Source organism: Anopheles moucheti, chromosome 2 (genome assembly GCF_943734755.1).
Source record: "Anopheles moucheti chromosome 2, idAnoMoucSN_F20_07, whole genome shotgun sequence".
NCBI classification, from domain to species: Eukaryota; Metazoa; Arthropoda; class Insecta; order Diptera; family Culicidae; genus Anopheles; species Anopheles moucheti.
In genome coordinates this window covers 70,255,265-70,276,782 of record NC_069140.1, presented here as the reverse complement: position 1 = coordinate 70,276,782, position 21,518 = coordinate 70,255,265, and the positions used below count along the sequence as shown (strand labels likewise).

Sequence of the window (21,518 nt, the reverse complement as noted above, 5' to 3'; positions counted from 1 at the left end):
ACCACGATATTTCGCCGGAAAGTTAAGGAATTCAGGTGCTTCGTGCCACCTTTTCTATGATTTATCTCTTTGTTGAATTATTTAACTAACTCCTAGTGTGCTCGTGCGGCGTACAAAATGAGTACGATACTGGAAAAAATTGCCCAAATCGAGTCTGAGGTAAGAGAACGCGTATATATTCATCGTACGCTTGCCGATGTCCCTGTGAATGCGGACGAGGTTATGATGATTTGTTGTGTTTTTTTTTCTCTCTCGAACGGCCCGGCTCATTATAGATGGCTCGAACCCAGCGTAACAAGGCAACGGCTGGGCATTTGGGATTGTTGAAAGCACGGTTGGCCAAGTTGCGACGAGAGCTCATTACCCCGAAGGGTGGTGGCGGTGCATCGGAACAGGGATTCGAAGTTTCCAAAACCGGTGACGCCCGGGTTGGTTTCGTAGGTTTTCCCTCGGTCGGAAAATCAACCCTTCTATCCAATCTAGCCGGTGTGTACTCTGAGGTGGCCGCATACGAGTTCACAACGCTTACAACCGTACCGGGCTGTATCAAGTACAAGGGCGCTAAGATACAGCTGCTCGATCTGCCCGGTATTATCGAAGGTGCGAAGGATGGCAAGGGTCGTGGTCGGCAGGTGATAGCGGTCGCTCGTACCTGTAACCTCATCTTCATGGTGCTGGACGTACTGAAACCGCTGACACACAAGAAACTGCTCGAACACGAGTTGGAAGGATTCGGTCTGCGACTTAACAAGCAACCACCGAACATTTCCTTCCGCAAGAAGGACAAGGGCGGAGTGAATTTGAACGCAACTGTCGCGCAGTCGGAGCTGGACCTTGACACGGTGAAGACGATTCTCGGCGAGTATAAGATACACAATGCGGACATTACACTCAAGTACGATGCCACGGCCGACGACCTGATCGATGTGATTGAGGGCAACCGGATTTATATTCCGTGCATCTATCTGCTGAACAAAATCGATCAAATCTCGATCGAAGAGCTGGACGTTATCTATAAAATTCCGCATTGTGTACCGATTTCCGCCCATCACCACTGGAACTTTGACGATTTGCTTGAAATGATGTGGCAATATCTGAAGCTGGTGCGAATGTATGTATTCACAGGCATTTTCTAGGTGGGTGTGTGAAGCTGTACGGTCTCATAAACGCGTTCTTATTTTAGCTATACTAAACCGAAGGGACAGCTGCCAGATTACAGTTCACCGATCGTGCTGCACCACGAGCATACGTCTGTGGAAAGTTTCTGTAACAAGCTTCATCGAACAATTGCGAAGGAATTCAAATAGTAAGTACAGTGGTGCACTTTCCCCAAAAAAGGAAATCTGATTAAAAAATGCGACATTTTTCATTCTCCCTCTCTGGAACAGTGCGCTCGTGTGGGGTTCGTCGGTAAAACATCAACCGCAAAAGGTCGGCATTGATCACGTGCTGAACGATGAGGATGTAGTACAGATTGTAAAGAAGGTTTAAAAGATCGAACCGTGTGCAACAGGAAGATGTGTTATCCAGTACGATTCATTGTCCGTCGATCGGGTTAAAAATGTGCGCAAATAATTATGAAAACTGACCGCTTTAATTCAAACACATTTCATTCTGATCTGTTAACTGTAACCGAAAACATACGCTCTCACATATGCTTGTAAGTTCAAAATTGTGTGTTTATTCGGTAAAATTTCTTATAGGTAGCATAGGTAGCATACTAGTTTCTTATTCAAAAACCCGGTTCAGTGGTAGTAGTGCTACGGAATCGTCCTAGATAACGGTTGCGCAATTCCGGATTAAATAGGCCACGCCGATTAAGTAGTGTGCGAGAGTTAACAGTTGGTGTGCGTTGCGGTTCGGCTGTGGTTGGGCGCGACATCCTTCTTTTTCCTCTGAAGCGGACCATCCGACCATGTGTCCTTGCTGGTGATTCAGTAGTAGTGGTGGTGGTAGTGGTAGTAGCAGCAGCAGTTGTGGTGGTGGTGGCGGACAAGATACTCATCGTAAACTCACTATGTTGTGTAGTTGGGTCGTCGGTATCCGTGCCGGTTGTTATCTGTTCTTCCGCACAACACTGTTCACAATCCACTTTGTCTAAGCCATCACTAGACACACTATTGGGGCAGTTCTCATTAGTACACCAACATCCTCGGTACGATGGATCGTTATGTTCCGTTGTCACTGTTTCGACTGCATCCTCAGTGCTGGTTACTGGAACTGCATCGTCACAGTGACACGTTACCACAAAGCTCACCATCAACAGCACGACCAACAACCGATTGGACCGCTGCATTGCGATTTCGGTGGGCACACAAATGGCTCGGGTGTACCATCTTGCGTACCATTAAATATGAGCCAACAGAACTTAATGGTACATCATCGCACCATACATCCACCGTCATGTGCGTTTCCACCGGACACGGGAAACAGGTTCTTCTGGAACGGAGAAGAAGGGATTCCTGTTTTCACACTTGCTCTCGAGGCCGACAGGAAAATTGGCGATAGGTTCAAGGCCACCGTGAAGAAGACACACATCGCTCTCGTAGTGAAACATGTTCAAGGGCCACTACAAGGGAGCATAAATTTTTATCATCATCCCAACCCACCGCAATTGCATTGCGATTGCGAGATATGAGTGATGGAAGATTAACATTTGTCTTGCAGTCGATGGTGCGCCGTTGTAGCATCGTACATTTCCGGCAACATCGTTACATTTGTTCGCTCGTTGTGTATCGGTTCGGGTTCAATTGTTTTTTTTTTTTGCTTTTGCATGAACAAAAAGCCAATTAAGCGTTACCATCGCTTGAAAGAGATGTGTTTAACATTGTTCCAATCAACTCCAGATAATTAAGGAAGGTTTTAAATTTCTGATTATCTTACAGTTTTGATTTTAAAGGTGAATTGGGAGTTCAAGAAGTGAGTTAAATTTACTTCAATCCGAAGTAATCGGATGAGTTTGTTCTCTTCTTACCTGCAAATAGCTAATGAAAGAAAAATCGATACAAATACCAAATGAAAGTTGAATATTTTATGCGTTCGATTTGACTATTTGCGTCATATGGTTAATTTTCCACGCGGCGCAATTTCATTCCGAATGATCTAGAATATTCGACTATGTATGCAAGTGTTATCACGAGGAATCATGGTAAGAATTTAATATTTGTTACTATGGTTTCTTATGCACGTGCAAGTACCTTATTTCTTTCTACATTCATGAATAGATATTTCTTTTTACCGCTTGTGGTTTGTTGTGGTTGTGTGAAGGAATTTTATTTTTATTTCTTTTTTCACATCGATTATTTGCCCATAGACATACGTGCAACGTAAACGGTCAGCCAACTCCCACTTCGCTCATTTTAACAAGTTAATTAGAAGAACAGAATGCACAAATTTTCAACAAAGCCACTAGGAGTTTGATGTGCAAATGTTGAACTTAAAATTGTGAACCCATTATTGTAATTATTAAATGTTACCACAAAGCTATTGCACCTAAACTTATCAGAGATCCTTACTTAAATAATGATACAATCTACGGCTTCGTTAGACATGCTAATACGTACATTTTCACCCTGGCTTGCTTAACACATAGAGGGTTGTTGTGTTCAGGTGTATAAATACCATCAAAGAAACACATAACAAATGTACAACGAAAGTTAACGATTTAACTATTAAAACTTTGCTTATTAAAGCTTTGTACAACGAAAAACGGGCATTGACACCGCCGAAAGACACCGGTGCGATGGTCATGATGTTCGAACGTACTTTCTTCGAGAAAGGAATTGATTTTGACTACAACTCTACTCCAAAATTGGAAATAGTGGATCTAAATTCCAAAACTCGTTAAAATCATCGCCTAACGCATAATCGAGAGACATCGTGTAGGGATCGGATGGTATCGTTTCGCTGGCATTGGAGGCCGGGGTAGGCGAGCCGAGCGATTCGTATCCGGCGTCAGAAACGCTAGAGAATCCACCAGGACTCTTGAGCGGTTGTTGCGAAATTGGCGATAGGAGATCTCGCAGTGGCGATGGTGACCTTATTGTGATGGGAGGAAGTGGAGATAATGGTACCGACGAGAGAGGTGTCGGACTGACGGTTGTTTCCATCGTCTCTTCCTCCGCATGCTCTATATGTTCAAGCAGGATTATTTCTTCGCTTGGCCCGTCGACATCCTGTCCATCCATGCAAGTAACTGTCGTTTCGCTGACTGCCTCATCGTCTGCCAGCACGATCGTTATGCTGTTCGTTTCGTTGTCGTACGTGCCGTAAAGTGTATCACTATTCGGTAGTATCGCTGCAGGTTGCGTATTCTGCAAGGTGATCGCAGGATCGGGACACGTTTCGTGTTCCTCCTGTTCCTGCTTTAGCTGTGGTGCATCAGCTAACTCGTAAAACGGGGACTTGCTGTAGTTGTGCGTGGTAAGAATTAGGCGATTCCCCGTAGGGGTCTCCGGTCGACCGGATTCCACGATTGCTGTTGTGGGCCCCACCACTGATCCAGACAGGCGCTGGCTGGTGCGCTCGCTTTTGGCATCAGCCGAGCGGCTTGCGCGATCAATGTCTTCCAGGTCTGCGCCGATACCTGCGAGTAGGCTTTCGGCAAGTTCTTCGAGGTGGGACACGTCGAAATTTTCGAACATGTCTTGTAGAGTAGGCAGATCGCAATGATCTTCCAGATGGCCGATAGCCGAGGATCGTTCGCTGTCGGGGGCAGTGTCGTTTGCGCTTCCGCCGGACCGCACTTGTACAGTCCCTGCTGCTGAGGGCATCTTGGGGATGCTGCTGATCCCGATTGGCGCCCGGCAGTAACGCAACCCACACTGTCACCAGCGATAACGTCGTCTTCCTGCGGTTCCTCTTTCACCAACTTCTGCTCCTGTGCCAGCAAGCGCTTTTGCAGATCCTCGAATCGTCGCTCAAGATCGAGATACTTGTCGTAGATAGCACCCTTCTCGGTGTCCAATGAACTGCAACGGTTTTGCAGTTGCATAATCTGTTCCGACTGTTCCTCGATCGTCTTTTCCATTTCTTCCATTTTGGCCTTCTTCCGGTCGCGTGATGTTTGTGCAGCGACACGATTTTTTAGCTTCCTGCAGAGCGTAAAAATACATTGTTATTAGAATCATACGCAAAAACACATCGCTGGTTTGTGTGCTTACTTTCGTTGAATTTTTTCCTCCCATGTGAGATGATCCAGACGGCGCTTCTTTCCGCGCACAATAAACTCATCCATTGAAGAGGATTCGTCATCCGAAGCCACCGATGACGGAGCAACCGAGGTGGGTCGCTTGGCCAACGGCTTCACCATTGTTGGTGTGGTCGACGGCTTTGCCACAACCGCCGGTGCCACGTTTATGGGGATGTACTTGGTCGGTACAGTGATAAAGATGGGGGTGCTCATGATGGTTGTGATGACGTTCTAGAAGTTTCTCTAGGGCGAACCTCACTAAGAGTGTGTGCCACGCTGGCGCACAGAAACCCGAAACTGAAGCAAATGCGACGATAAAATCACGGAAAGTATGTCACTTTGATCCGTGAAAATGTCGCCCTTTTACACCAGCATCATGGAAATGATGTTTGCAATGCTGTTTTCACCTATTTTTAACAAATGCTTTGCCTTTCTTTGTTTGTAGTCACGAGCACAGAAACCTTTGTGAATAACTTGAACGTGTAATTTTTACTTCCTTTCCGTTGGCGTGCTTGAATGAATGTGCTGGAAACCGCACACCATGCTGTAGCTTTTCTTTTAAACCTTTCACTCTCTCGAGGAACCCGCGAAGGGCGTAAAGGAGTACCGAATTTCTGACGAAACAACCATTCGAGTGTTGCGCTATTATGAATGGACCTTCCGTGGGAAATCCTCCCCATCAACTGCGCACAATGTGTCTTGGGTATGTGTTCGATTCTGATTGGTGGATGCAGAGTGGTTGCCAGATGTGCTGAAAACCAAATTGTGGTAGCGTTTATGTTTGGTTTTAAATGTTCTTTCCATGTTGTAAAATACACTTCAACAGCCTTGTCGAAATCAAAAACAATAATTTAGTTGTTTAAGTTAAGTTTAGTGTCACAAAACATGTATTTTTCACGAAATTCAATTAAAATTTCAAACAAAATCAGTTAGACACACATTAACGATGGCAACACTGGCTACGTTGGCATCAACAGAACTCGTCAAAAGTAAAAGTTGGCAACCATTCCTGCCCAGTTTGACAGCTGTCTCGTGTGACATAATCGAAAACAACACAATCCAAAACAAAAAGCGAACTCATGGTTAGCGGCAGTGGAAAGATTGTTATTTTCTATCTTAAATTCGTAATGCGCGTGCATAGGGATGGCTTTAATACTGTTGCATAGAATTCGTATCATCCCGGCTCCTTTTCTTGGCCTGCAACATTGTCAACGGTGCTTCAGTGCTCGTTTATCAGAAAATGTTAGTAACGACAATGGCACAGAACAACAGAATCCGGCAAGCAACAATACAGAGCGACTCATCAAAGTGGCCATCATTGGACTGCCAAATGCCGGCAAAAGCACCCTCATTAATCGGTTAATTGACCATCGGGTAGGCCAATGTGATAAAAGTAGGCGTTGTCGTTGAGATTGATTGTGGAACAATGTTTATTTTCAGGTCTGTCCAGTTTCAGCAAAGGTTCATACGACGAGAAAGGCATCGAAAGCTATTCACAGCAAGTCCAATTCGCAAGCGATCCTTTTCGATACACCGGGGTTAGTAGGAAACCGAGAAATCAAGAAACATCAGCTGGATACCCATTTTGTATCCGCATGCCGGCATGCAATCCAGCACTCGAGCTTGATTGGTGTGGTGCACGACGTTTCGAATTCGTGGACACGCCATGCACTGAATCCGGTGCTGTTGCGTGTCCTTGAAGAATACGCTCACATACCGAGCTTCCTTATATTGAACAAAATCGATACGTTGAAATCGAAGCGTATTCTGCTGGACATCGTTCGGAATTTGACATGCAATCAGCTGGAAAACATTCGAAATTATGGGCCACTTGTTAGACGACGGAGAAATAAGCAGTCTGCCCAGGTGACAGAATCGAACACTGTAACTGATGATAGAGAGGCGATCACTCAAGCCCCTTCACCACCCGTGGAAGGATGGCCAAATTTTACGGAAATATTCATGGTATCCGCAGTGACCGGGGATGGGTTGCGTGAGGTGATGTCTTTTATACACGCCAACTCGAAGCAACAACCGTGGGAACATATGCCAGACGAACACACGGACCTAACGCCCGAACAGCTGATTGTGCAGAGCGTTCGTGCACGGTTGCTTGATTTCATGCCCCAGGAGATACCGTACCTACTGCAGACGGAGCTAGAGTACTACGAATTGGTGGGTGGTAAGATACTAACCAGCGCCATCGTAACCTGTCCGAATGACCGGATAGCTCGGTTGGTGTGTGGTGAATCGAATGGCAAGCTGCGTCAAATCAACGAGCAGGTTACGTCGGATCTGATCGAAACGTTCGGCATGCCCGTGCTGCTTACAATTACGACGCGAGTTCGCTGCAAAGAACCAAAGTCATAAACTGAGAATGGTAGTTTATGTTTATGATGTGGTTTTCTTTGCTTTGCGGTTTGGTCAGCTCATGAAAAATAGTTTACAGGGTTGAAGTGGCGTAGTGTTGCCGATAATGGTAGACGAGTGGTGCAAGACAATTCTGTTAAATGAAACATACATTGAATTGCTGCAAGACTGTGTCACAATATTGTGTGCTGCTGTTTAAAACCTAGTGAATATGGTCACTTTAGGGAGTCATTTAAAGGCTGCATTAGTAACCCTCCACTAGCTTCAGCAACAATAAAACACGTTCAATAAATCAATGTTTCTTACACTACACAGCGTGTTGAAGGTTATAAAATGTAGAATGTTAAACAAAAAAAATTGGTGAATGAGAAATTATCTTTTTATTTTTTTATAACTTGTTATACAACTTCAGGCCTCTGGAAAAAAGTAAGCTAAAGCTCACCATTTAAAGTACCGAAGAGAATTAGTCCTGCTGATCCCATACTTGTGCACGTACCATCGGATAAATTGTTTACCCAATACAGACGACTGCGTAAGTTTTCAGAATATTCCTCTCCAGAGTATACTCTTCCAAAAAAAAAAGGCTAACACTCATGCGTGAAAATTACGCAAACAAGACAATACTCCAAGCGGCATGCTACAGCTGGCGGGACACCATCAATCGTATGCATTTGGCCGATGGGTTCGAGAGGTTTCGTTTCGAGAGCCTTGCTGCTCAACCAAACCCGAAACCCAAAAGTGGAAAAATGAGCCACTTGGTATTGCCGGTGTATGGACGTTAAATCCGTTCTGGCGCCAACCGAAACGGAACACGGTTCGGAGCAGTGTTCGAAATTGTCCAACCCATATGGACGACGAGATTTCAGAGCCACAAAGCCACATAAAGTAGGTTCTACCGGAAGGAGCAGAAGCGGATGATGTTTGATGGTTTGAAGGTGTGTCCACCATTCCGGAAGGTAAGTAAACGATTGCTTTAAAATGCTTAGATCCAACGCCGTTATAAGCTTAGTGTCGTGTTTTTCCTTCACACACAAATAAATTCAATATAGAAGCACTAAAGCTTACGGGTAGCGGACCGGCTGGACGGTAAAGCGCATTGAAGTCGAAACAAAAACGGTCGGCCGTCGTTAGCAGCTGTACGTCGGCATGCGTTGGTGACCCTTTTTTTGCATCTTTTCCCTAACCGGGACGGGTCGTTCTCGAAAAGCCAGAAGATAGATTTTACTTTGTCGTTTTGTCGAGAACGTTACTCCTGATTTGATTCCCGTGCCATGCCTTAGAACTAAGCTGGACAACATCAAAACTTGTGACAAGTAAAAAAAAACTCCTGTCGAAAAATCAAATCCAACCCGCTCATCAAAACGATTGACCATGTGGCCTTTTGCTTTAAGCGCAACAGGCAACGTGTGCGTTCGCGCCTTTCCCGAGCGTACGCATCGGTCGTGTCCGAAGTCTCCGAACCCAAAACGACGACAACGATGATGATGTTGATGATGATGCCCACCCGTATCATGTACGACGAATGGGGTGAAAGAGGTGGTATAGGAAGAGTAAGGAGGAAGAGCGGGAGGGAGGTTTGGGGGGATAAAGAGGCTTGCCCGATGGGGTGGTTCTGCTTTTAAGAGTCCGTTCGGTGGCACTGTTACCTTAGTCGGTTTGCAGCGTTTCGAGCAGTAAGCAGCAAATCACGGAATCAGCAACAGTTGCACTGCAGGTATACCGGGTGTCCTTTATTGCTTCCCACAACTAGGGAGGCCAGAATTTAGCTGAAGAAGCATTCTGCTGCTCAGTTCTGTTTTGCGGCTCGGCCGTGCAGGTTGATAGTGATCTGTGACTGTATCGTGAGATTTTAGTGAAAATGAGCCTATGATCTGAAGTAGTAAACGTTGTGTTATTTGAGCATTACCAAAGAACTAAAGTGACTTTAGAATGATTATTTGAATGATTATTAAAATGATAATACCGAGTTTTTGTGCATAGTACAGTTGAAATGCTCGGCAAGCAAACTTTATCGTGTATGTAATAAGTAAAACCTTATATTTTTTAATTTAATTTTTATTATTGTTCGTGTGTTTTTTTGTTAGTAATTGTATCGTTTATGAACTTCTTGTGATTTTTATAATATGTTTCCTTTACAATTAACTTTGTTTGAAAAATATAAATATATCCCCAATACGTTACATAATTTAAAATTAACAGATCGTTATGAATATTTTAGAGCACTTCGCCTTTATTGCTTTTGGCCATTTTTATTTTTTTTCATTTATGGTTATTTGTTCTTTCTTTTACTTATTTTAATGCTGCTACCATAAAACATTTTAGATATGTTAGTTTTTTTTAAATAAATTAAATTGATAATTAATTGAAATTAAAATTATGCACACAATACACTAATTTTTATCGATTTTTTTTTGCATCAAGTTACCGGCGGTGATTTTTATTAACTGTTTACACGTGAATTCAGTGTTATATGATTAAAATCTCTCTTGTAGTAGGTTTTATGTTTTAATTTGAAATTTAGTAGCATCAAAACACACAAAAAGTATTTAATCGCTGTACGAGTATATTAGGTGAGGTAAAATTATTCTCTAAAAATATGTTTTAATTTTTTGTTATTATTGCTAGAATTATTGCTAGAATAATACAGATTAATGCAGAAAAGCTAGTTGAAACCAATTGTCGATACTTTCTCGAACCTCTGTCTACTAAAATTGTCACCACAAACGATTGGTAAACAGTGGCAACCTCAAACACACTCGTGCAAGTGGTCGAAAGCCCCCAAAGACACACTAACTTGCGTAGCTTTGTTCGATTTTGGAGCTGGTTCGACGTTGGGGACGTGTCGATCTGTTTCGTTTCTTATTCTGGTGGTTTAACACCTTTCTGGAACATGCATACAGTATGAACAAAGTGGTGCCCAAATGAGCGGTTGCAGCAGATCGTCGTCGGTCGGTGATGTGGTGGATTAGTTGTGGACCGTCGCTGGAGTGGACGAAATGGGTTTGTCGTTTTTGGGGCTGCCGTGTTGCGTCGGGGCGTAAAAATTAGTGCAAATAGAGTGATTAAGTGGTGATTAATTTGTTGACGCACGTTGCAAAAATAACCCTCCGGTTGGGTGTCGGAAGCGTGAGGAATCCTTTGGCGGCAGGGTTAAGCGGGAACACTTGTGGGTGGTGGTAACTTGATCGACGGGCCAGACATAAAGGAGGGGTTGCTTCTTCGGCAGCGTTTGGTTGTCTGTCCCAGGACAGAGAATCGGCAGAAAGAGCCTGGCTGTCCATAGATGAGTTGCGGCTTCACATCAATTTCCAATTAATGGTATGTTTGTACTTTGTTAATTAAAATTTAAACACTCTCTTAACAACTCCTTGCATCGTCATCCATGTTAGTTGTAGACACAATTGTTGCTGTGTTTACCATAATTAAAATCATCTACATTCGCTTACCATGTTGCCTGCACCTTGGGCGGTTTTTGGTTTTGGCCTGTTTCTTTTCTGCAAACAATTCTAATTGCATGTTAAACAAAACTTTTTTTCCCCTTGCGTTGTTTACGAGTGGTTTCATTCGGGTAAATACTGTCGCTTTTACACCGCACGCAATTATTGTCACTTAAAAAGGATTAATTTTGAGCCGAAATTAGTTTGCCGACGGTGGCCGACGCGTGTCGAAGATTTGGTGCGGTTTAATTAATATACACCAGTGCAATAAGGCCAATTTCGCTGTGTAGATCGTTTTGTGCGATGCTGTTTTTTTTTTGTTTTAAATTGGTAGAATTGATTCAAGAAGGATGAAAAAAAGGGGGGGAAATACACGATTTGGTGTGATCGTTAAGCGATAAAGTGTTGGAATGTTTTTATTTTGCTGCTCTTTTGCAATTTGAAGTGTTTGTGATAATAGTGACGTTAAAAATAGTTATTTAGATACATCTTTATTTCATTGCGATGTAAGAAAAACTTAGTTTTCAAAAGGAACATACTTTATATTTAGCAAAACGTGTGTTTAACACGCTATATCTGCTCAGTAGTGCACCAACTTCAAGAGATACAAACAAATTCCTAGGTCTTAAAATTTAATATTTATTAACGTTAGTTGAATGATCAAAATCGTTTTTGTTTCACTAACTACAAAAACTGTCCAAGTAGCTTTAGTTATTAATGCATTATCAATTATTGGATGGATAGAAAATTGCTTTAGAAATTTTTATTTTAGAATCGTGTGCTATTTGGGCGAAAGATCATTGATATTTGAACAAGATGCATACATGCATAGATGCAGTACATCTAATTGAGGATTCGGGTTAAACACACACTATGTGTATTACCTTTGGAATTCATTTCATACTTGATTTTGCGAATAACAAATGATTGACAAATAACAAATAATTGTTTGCGAATGGATCGAAATGTCGCATCGGTAATTTGCGAACTATTTTAACGCATTTGACTGTCTACTTAAAACATGATCAGTTTTTTTCTTACAAGACGAACGGATCGAAACGTGATCAGTTTTGACGAAAGTTAAATTATGAAACTAAAATATGTTAAATATGTTTCGTATTGTTCAAAACACATAATAATGAATGACGATCAATGGAAGAGTAAAACACAAGATGGTTTGGATACGTTTGTCCGTACTTGACTGATTAGATGTTTCCATTTAAATGATATTTTTTATCTCTTTTACAAGATAATCTTTTATAAGCGATTAAAATAAGTTAATTAATTTTGTTTTACTTGTTTCGAAATACTGGTTGTTACACAATCATTTTAATTTTAAAATGGGGTAGGTTTCAATAGGGTGTTAGATTTTCATTCGTCATCATACTGACAAAATACATTTTTATTAATTTCAAAAAAGTTCCACCTTTATTAATAAAAAAAACTTTAAAAATAGATTATTTCATGTAATGTTCTTGCGTAAATTACTTTATTAAAAATATGACCCTAATTTTCTATTCAACAATTTAATGAAAAAAAATATTAAGTTTATCTCGACCTTCTTGAAAATGAAAGAATGCCTTTTTCAGCGTTTGACCAGTAACAAATCAAAATGCTTGTAAATTCAGCACATACATGGACAATAAAGATTCTGTTGGTATACAAAAACTTTTCTTAGAAGCAAGTAATGGTAGCATTTTAACTCATTGAGTCTTGCGCAAAGCTTCTGAATAACTAGAAAAAAAAACTTGTAACTATAAAAAAGATCATACGCGCGACTCGGTGCTATATTGGTAGCGGTCTTGGTTCAGAGAAATAATCTCATCCGGACAGTTCCCTCGTACTTTCTGTCGGTCCACTTAACTCAAAAAAGATCATCAAGTCTCCAAAATGTTGATATCAACAAATGTCAATCATTTCCTATGTGCCAATTTCAGTGTGAAACTGATTTGCCATTGAATTACTTAGCATCGATTACAATTCAATCACGTTGATAAGCGCCCATCTAATCACGGTGCGTGACAAACTGTCACCAAAATATTTAGACAAGGTTTTAACCTTTCTATCGACACTTGACAGACGTAGTGACTGGTAAGAGATGCGCATGTATGTTCGCCAGCTTTGCCCTGCTGAATCTTCAATTAAGCGACATGTGGTTGCGTGTTGTTTTGGAAGGAATAGAGTCAAAATTTGCAACTCGACAGACCGTCACTGACAATAGTTTGACACTAATTGATTTATTGAGTTAAATTAGAAGCCGTTGAAATGGGAAGCACATTTTGATAGGCTGTATTCATATGGAATTCACAGCAGATCATATGAAAATGTCTTGAGTAGTCGTAGGAAATTTTGCTTATTTGGCCCTAGAACAAAAAAAAACAAATTTCGCTTTTAATCAACAGTAATGCAAGTGTCTAATAGTCCATGTTACATTCTAAAAACATTGTCAATGTAGCATCACACCGGAAATCCGCAATTTCCACAGCCTTATCCGGAGAAAATCTTGCGCTTCCAATGCCAAGGACACCATGCACTTCCCCACACGCCATTTTGATCGTATCGCATGCTGGCAGTTGGAAAATTGCATTCGATAGTTAATCACCTTCAAAACTTTGGTTCCGGTACCGGTTCGAACGGCAACTAACTCCTTCCGTTTGCAAACGACGGTGGCGACGGAAGTCGGTGCCGAACGAGCCCCATGTTGAAGGTTCTGTCTTATCTTTCCGAACCCCACGAGAATGACTTGCGTGTGCAGATCTTTACAATCGCCAAAGACAACCGAAGCTACTCATCGTTACTGCCCCTGCAAAAGATACACAATTGAAGTAAAACAACCTCGGTTCCTGGAGGTCCTGACCTTTCCTCCAGCCAGCGCCCGGATGCCGACCATGGCGCAACAGTAGTCGATTTGCTCCCGATAGTATATAGTTTATCGATTTCATGTAATTCATTTTCCAGTCCCATTGCCATTGCCGTAACCCAATTATGGTAGGCCATCATGGTTGTAGTGTGCCGTAGTTTCATCGCACCTGCAATTGCCCGCAAATTACCGACACCGATCGAGACGGGCCCAAATGTTTTGTACCTTGCAACAGGCAGCAGCCGCAGAGCGGAACACAATCGGGTTTCCTTCGGGTGACTTTGCAATCGGAAAGGACTTTCGGAAGGTGTAGGTGTTCGTGGGCAGGCGGCAATAAACCATTACTGGTTCCGGTTTCAACCAAACGCAAATGACTTTTATTCTAATGTGCAACAAAAGTGTGCGTGGTCTCGGTGGATTTCTACAGTTTGCTGGACCGGATGTTTGAATTCCCCCGGGGGGTTGGTCTAATGGTGATGCTTTGAAGTAATTTATATGCTTCTTAATCATCGACTGATGGGGGTATCTTTCACAGAGGATACCGTTGGATGTTAGAGATGTAAACATTTTCCTAACGCCCATTAACGATACTGGGATTGATTTACAATTCGCCACAGTCCCATTTCAACTTTCCATTCTAAACTATTTTAATGTTGTTGAAATTCTTCAACTCCATAATCGTTGTGTAGTACTCATCAATTTACAACTTGTTCTTGACGCTATAGAATTATACAGCTCTTTAAAATGCATCCGACGCATGAAGAAGCAAGAAAAAGTGTTATTTCAAAAGGATGTAATAAGCGGGTGGCGTAAGTTACGATCTGGGTTTAATTTGAAATCTCACTTTCCTTGTTTCAATCGCCCGCTTAGCTGAGTAATGCTATCCCTGGCAAGAAAGGGAGTTATTCGCTGAACGAACGATAGCATCTCTAGAAGGTTGTCTAGAATGAAGTAAATAAAGTAAAGAAAATTATGCGGGGAACGTTTCAAATGGATCTCAGATTCGAGCGTGTAAGAAAAGCTTTATGTAGTCTTATGGTATGTGTCTTATATTAGAAGAAAACGTTCCTAAAAAGTTCTCTTTTTTAATATTCTCAATTTGTAACATGTTTTAAAGTATGATAAGAAATTTAAATTTCGTTAAAATACCGTTATAAAGCATAATGATGGGCTAGATTTAAAGGATTTAGGTGTGAAGATCTGTATGAATTTGGCGAAATTCGATCATCGAGACGATTGTATATATGAATTTAGCCATAATTCAAATTTAATCGAATGTAAGCGTCGTTGAAGCAATATCTTATAAGAAATTCGATACGAGACTCTTCAACAGTATCCCAATCAGTTCTAAAAAATATTTAAATGTAGATTGATTGTGTTAATTTGGAATTAACCAAATAATTCTATTAAACTTCCCTAAGCTACCAGGTTAGATATGATATGAACTTACCTTAAAGTATTAACGAATATTCTTACTTATTTATTTATTCGGCCCTATTAAGATACAGTTACCTAAAGTCTATCAAGATTTTTAAGTCATCTCAAATGATTCAGGCATACTCTATCGTATCTTGATATTGATATTGCAATAATATTTATACTTAAAATAGAGTATATTCAGTATGTTAGTGGACAAGAAGATTGTCAGTATCCTTGCACGTATCTTAATACTGATGCCTTGTGTTTTGAACTGAATAGTCTGATCAACTTCACAGGGACGGTTACTAATTTGTAGATCACGGTCAGGCATATAGATATTCAACTATCAGATTATTCTGTCTAATTCAGTGATGTTAAACTCATTTTGGTTCATGGGTCGGAATTCATGTTGCTTCCTACCGGCCAGATTGAATGTAAAATATCTTTTAGCGGGCCGCTCCACTACTGATTTTTTAATCCTACTAGATAAATTCTGCTTTATTTTGGGGCGGAAAGATTTCGAGAGCCCCATACGGTAAAAAGCCCGCTTGTTCGACAAGTTTGGTCTAAATTATGCTTTAAGATCACCGAAATGGTCTCTTAGAAACTTCTCCGGTCCCACTGGTAAGACGGAAAAAGAACATCATGCATTTCCCCAGTACGCAGCTTATGAGTTTCTCACTATAAAAGCCTATTTACCTAAAGATTTATTAATTCTGACACGTTGTTCACCCAGCAAGGTCGACCACGAAGATCCGCGTACATTTGTTTGGTTAATTGGCAACAAACAATTTCACCGACGAGTGTGCAATCAGTAACAAAAGTGAATGCTGGTAAAATTAACAAGATTCATTGCCCTTTGCCACATTCACGCACGCAGCAAAACAAAACACGCGCTGCAAACCGAATATTTCACACGACCCCCGCAAACAGAGATGGACCATAAATGAAATTGTTATTATTTCATTTGCGTTTCAAACCGCACCATTTACGCCTGTTGACTGCACTGTTGATAACGTGAAGTAGTACGAGTTTTTGGTTAGGCGTTCGTTACCGATTTAAACCAACCTCGGAACCACCTTGAACCGGCGCATTCTTGGTCCAAGTAATTATTTTCTCACTTTTTTTTTCTTGTTTTGTAACTTTATTTAGTTTCACACGAATGGAATAATCGGAAGAACTGGCGTGTTGGACATGTTTGGACGGTTTTCTTATCGTGACGGACAGGAAAAACGGTGCCGAACTGGCACAATGATCGTCTTTTTCTATGGGGTCGAAGCAATCAACAGTAACGAATTTATTTAAATAAAATGAGAAACGTAAAAACAACTTTACAATTAAATGATATGCTTATAAAGGGTATTAGGGGCGGAAGCGTAAAATTGACAAAATGTGAAACATGTTAAAGTAAAGCAAAAATGCCAAGAAGAGATATTGTAATCACCATCTTCGTTGCACAAAACAAGTAGCATTCGAGCTTTTTTGACGGAAAATGAAATCATCATTTGTAGATGGAGCAGAAAATCGGATTAGGGCACCAAAAGCCTACATTTGGGGCGATGGGAACTAAAACTTCTCGACGGTTTGTTACAGAGGGAATGAAGGACAAAGCAGAATCAACAACAGAGACATAAAAACAAATCATAAAGGGTTGGATGTACTAAATCAGCGAATTTCGATTTGACGAATAAAAGGTCCTTGGTAAGAAGCGACACGAGTTAAGTTAGTTCTAGAAGAATGTAAAGCTTAAATCAATAAGGGAAAAATTCAGTTAACTAAACAAAAAATATGCAATCGACAAATAAAGAACACATCTTAGGATAATAATTAACCACGAATTAGATTCCACACACTCCAAAAAGAGATTTCCATACACTCCAAAAAGAGATTTCCACACACTCCAAAAAGCTGCAGGGGAACTGTTCATCACACTCGTGTGTCATAAAATAAAATCATTTCCACTGTCCCTTTGCGGGGTAGTTTTGATTTGCTGCCAAAAATGAATAATTTTATTTCCTATTTTGGATGTATTTCGTATGAAAAAAACCTTTTTGCGGAGTATGGGAAAAAAATGTTAAAACAAAAAAAAACATGTCCGGAAATGGTTGTCTCGTAGTTGTCCGTATTACGACCAGTGGAGTTTTATTTGAGAGTTTCTGGGTAGACAACGGGAATAATTGATGATTTTGAGAATGGTTTATGATCGCGGGAATGGGATATCAAAATTAAAAGAGGGATCCGAATTAAACTCTCACGTAATCAAAACAAGCGAAAATCGGGAATTTATATCAATTTTGTGATTTTTAATGCCACAGCAGACACAAATTGATTAAAAAGGGGTTTCACTGTATATTTTACTAGCTAATTTACTTCCATAATGTTGGTGTGTAGTCTATACTATCATAAAATAGGCGTAACATTTATAGAGGACAGGGTGTCTCTCATGCTGATGTGCTTAGGTGCGATTAATTCTTATGTCATTAATAATCCATTCAACTGCGTTACGGATCACGGAACAAAATTACACGAAATCTATTTATCATAAAAGACATTACACACATTAATACTCAAGGGTTAATTGTAGCACTTCAATCAGTGTCCAGCAATCCGTCCACATTTGCACATTGACGGATGGCCACTGTCGTGGATATTTTCGGTCGAAATCGCCAACGTAAGCGTTCGTCCGTCCCAGCACAATTTAATTAACTTCTCTAGAGGAGAGAACCCGTCCGGAGGAAACCGTTCTACCGGTTGGCGAAATTGGTATGATTCGGACACTCAACTAGCCGCACCATGGGGCGTGCAGCGTGTATCGCGAAAGGTGGTACTTGATGTTTGGTAAACAAAAAAGCGAATAATCAAAACCACCCCAAAGCAGTGAAGTAAACGCGTTTTAATCGGTTGCGCCGAATGGCCGTGGGTGCGAATCGAAGTTAATTAGTCGTTTTGTGGTTTACATACGGCTCGGTTTCATCATCGGTACCCTAATTCCTTGGTAATATCCATGTAACGCATGCTCAATGGAATCGTTTTTCAAGTATGAATGAACTTCGTTCGTGGGAAAAATTGCGTGGATCTTTTTTTCATTTTACATAAACAAATAAACATCATAGAAACAATGCATAATAAGTCGCACTTACGGTTATTGTTACCAGGAACGTGTTGTATTGTTTTAAATTCATAGCTTGGAACAAATCTGATACTTGCATTATGATAAATATGAGGTGTATTTACACATTATTAACGTAACGTGACGTAACGCTTATTTTTTATTTTATGTTTTTATATTTCTTCGCTGTCCAGGGTTTGGTTGACGGAATGATGCGTTTCTAACTATTATTTATACTTTCGTTAATTATTATTATTAATAACAAATACAAGGACTACAAATAACAAGGACTTCAAACTATCGATAGAATTTAATTCTTCATTCATTTGTTATTAATCAACGACATGCTGAAATGAAGCGATTTAAAAGTTGTCCATTTTTAAAAAGACTATCATGTTGTTTTTATTGTTTAGGAAAGTAATACAAAAAAGGTTTTTAATTTTTGTCATGTGTAAAGTTTTTTAAAGACGTTTTATGCGTTTATTTACGCATATTGGAGTTGACTTTATGATTGAGATTCGCATACAAAATTTCCATCCATCGCTTTCGAGTGACCATTTGGGGGCTTGTTGATTTTTAGTAAATCTTTATAATTATCAATTCAAACAATTATTTTTCACAATTCCTAGAAGTGTTTGTCTATCTCAAACAGAAACTTTTTACTATTTGGACGATTGCTGTTACTTCTAGGAAGAATGCAGGTAACTCTGTGCCTTTGTTCTTCATCTTTAGATTATTTTGCACTTTACGGTGTTATCGGAGTGTTCCCTGCTATTCCTGCGTAGAATTAGGCTACAACTCAAGGCATTCTGGCCTTTCTTCAGATAGAAGACATTTAAAGAACCAGTTGCCTTACTATTTTTGTAGCGGCTTTTACAAATTAACTGATAAAACTGTTAAATTTTGGCTGTGTATAATAGGATAGCTACAAAACAGTGTTGTAGTTTGTTGGATAGCTACAAAACAGGGAAGTTTTATGAAAAGTTCGCTATAATTTGTCCGGTTTTTTTAATGGATGCGTTACAACTAGTGATGGGATAGTTTTTTTTTTGCGGAATGGAATAGCACCAGGTTCTTTTCTTTTAAGAGCGGAACAAACCTAGATGGTTGATTGAATATACTTTCGCGGAAAAATGAAAATAATCCTGCATTATATGATTTTCACACATTCGTTACGATTTTTAAACATATTGGTATAATCCATAATATTCGAATCGATTGCAGCTGTTTTATAAAAATTTAATTAAAGCATCATAAAAGTTTTATACAAAATTCGTCCTAACCTTTTAAACCTACACAACAGTATCATAAAACACGGACCGTTGTCACCCATGATAATGGAATATAGCATCATTGAATTTTGGTATGGTTCATTACTAAAAGAAAGTCAATTTTGGGGAAGATCATTGAACAAACGTGGACACATTCTTGTTACTTGTTAACGTTATAATCTTCGAAAGGCGAACAAAACAAGTAAGTTCCAAAATCATACTTTATGATTTTTTTTGCACCTAGATTCGATCGTTCACTCATCGGTAGTTACAATCTCTTATCATTTTTGGCATTCTTTTCTGGCATTACTTACCCGTTGCTGTACGACACGGGTGAGATTTGGGGGGTGCTGAACGACATGGGTGTTATCAAGTGAAGACTGCAGCCGCTACCATTAACAAAATCTTGCTCTTGTATTCAAATAGCTTTTCAATAAATCAATTCAATCAAATGCAAATATTTTTTAAACATGTTAATCAGTATTACATTTACTGACCATTGATGCACCAAGCATCAACAATAATTGTTTGTTCTTAGTTGATTCCTATAGATTAGACGTGAGCTGCTATGTTTATCGCAAGACCAACAACTCCTGGCAGAGATAAGCTGTTTTCGGCATGATTGTGAACCCCTCGAATGAATCATACGTACAAGGGAAGCAAATAGATACACATGATTGATACGGGTTTCTGTAAACACGGGTTCTGTTAAAAAAATAAATAAAACAAAATTGTACTAGGTGCCATGCAGTCTAGTAAGGTGCAGAGGGATTGTTCAAAGTCGCAAAGTTGAACTTAATCAAATGTTTTCTTTCCTCCCCAAGTTGTGGGTTGAAAACACACACCCATCGTTATTACGTCTGGTAAGAAAACAATATGTCGTATTTAACAATGACTTGGCGAACGGAATCACTTCCCCCTATCATTATACGCTTGAAGGCTTGAGGTAAGTGTGTATCAAATAAAGACGAATCGAATAAAAAATAGCACCATTCATAGGTGCGATATACCGCGCAGCGGTGAGTGAGTCACGCAACATCCTCCCGAGTGATGAAGCATCTTTTTTTTGCGTACCCTACCAACGAAAAGTTTGCCGCGCGATATGCAAATATGGTCACTACCGGTCAAAGTCGAGCATGATCGAACATAAGGTTTCAGGGTGCGAAAGACACTGTTTACCCGTCACATTCGCTACGACGATAAGTGTTTATCGATGATTATTCAAAAACAAAAGTTATCGGTACTTGGCTGAGTTGTGAAATTAGTCACCCAACGCCGGCCAGGCAATGGTGCAGTTGTTATGCAATGGTGCAAGGTATTTTTTTTTTTCAAATTTCGCTCAATTTGTTTTTTTTTTTTGCCGCATGATCATTTTGTACGCAAACCATTGGCGAGTAATTACGGTATCGTTCGGAACATTTGTTTCACTCACTGTGCCGTCCAGTGAAATTTGATAGTTGAGTCATTGTTCATAAATGTATTAATCCCTAAGTCGTGAATGTGTTATCTGGTTGTTGTGTCTGGGTTAGCATTTCCTTATCTTCGGTGTGACCGGAGACAGTTATGACATTTTGTAGCTCAGGTCAATTATGGGAGCCTGCAATTCCCGATGCCATCTTTTGTTGACTAATGATTGCAATCCGTTCATTTCTCTTGTTTGGGTGATTATATATGGGTCGCAATATTACTTATTGATTTACAAATTTAAAATAAATTAAGGGTACTTCAGTTCAAGTGGTTAGAATCAACTATTACAACTGTAGTGATATGAAGTCTTTTCGTTTTTATCGAGCTTTCGCAAGGTGAAATAGATTATTTGATAGCCATTCTCATCCTGCAACTTTGCTTAGCTTTTAGGCCA

General features: G+C 40.3%; 3 protein-coding genes across 3 annotated transcripts; 2 read left to right on the top strand and 1 right to left on the bottom strand.

Moving 5' to 3' along the window:
* Nucleotides 1-5: 5 nt before the first annotated feature.
* Nucleotides 6-1,788, top strand: LOC128310872 (GTP-binding protein 128up). The gene is made up of 4 exons (XM_053047611.1): nucleotides 6-159; nucleotides 276-1,111; nucleotides 1,184-1,306; nucleotides 1,389-1,788. Exons 1-4 carry the CDS (start codon nucleotides 118-120, stop codon nucleotides 1,489-1,491), a joined length of 1,104 nt encoding a protein of 367 aa, XP_052903571.1. The 5' UTR covers nucleotides 6-117; the 3' UTR covers nucleotides 1,492-1,788.
* A 1,469-nt stretch (nucleotides 1,789-3,257) lies between these two features.
* On the bottom strand, nucleotides 3,258-5,863 carry LOC128302116 (uncharacterized). The gene is given in 3 exon segments (XM_053038856.1): nucleotides 3,258-4,766; nucleotides 4,769-5,093; nucleotides 5,163-5,863. Coding segments are annotated over 3 exon segments (1,533 nt in total). The 5' UTR covers nucleotides 5,405-5,863; the 3' UTR covers nucleotides 3,258-3,800.
* A 399-nt stretch (nucleotides 5,864-6,262) lies between these two features.
* LOC128297196 (GTPase Era, mitochondrial) lies at nucleotides 6,263-7,870 on the top strand. The gene is made up of 2 exons (XM_053032795.1): nucleotides 6,263-6,565; nucleotides 6,632-7,870. Exons 1-2 carry the CDS (start codon nucleotides 6,335-6,337, stop codon nucleotides 7,559-7,561), a joined length of 1,161 nt encoding a protein of 386 aa, XP_052888755.1. The 5' UTR covers nucleotides 6,263-6,334; the 3' UTR covers nucleotides 7,562-7,870.
* Nucleotides 7,871-21,518: the final 13,648 nt, after the last annotated feature.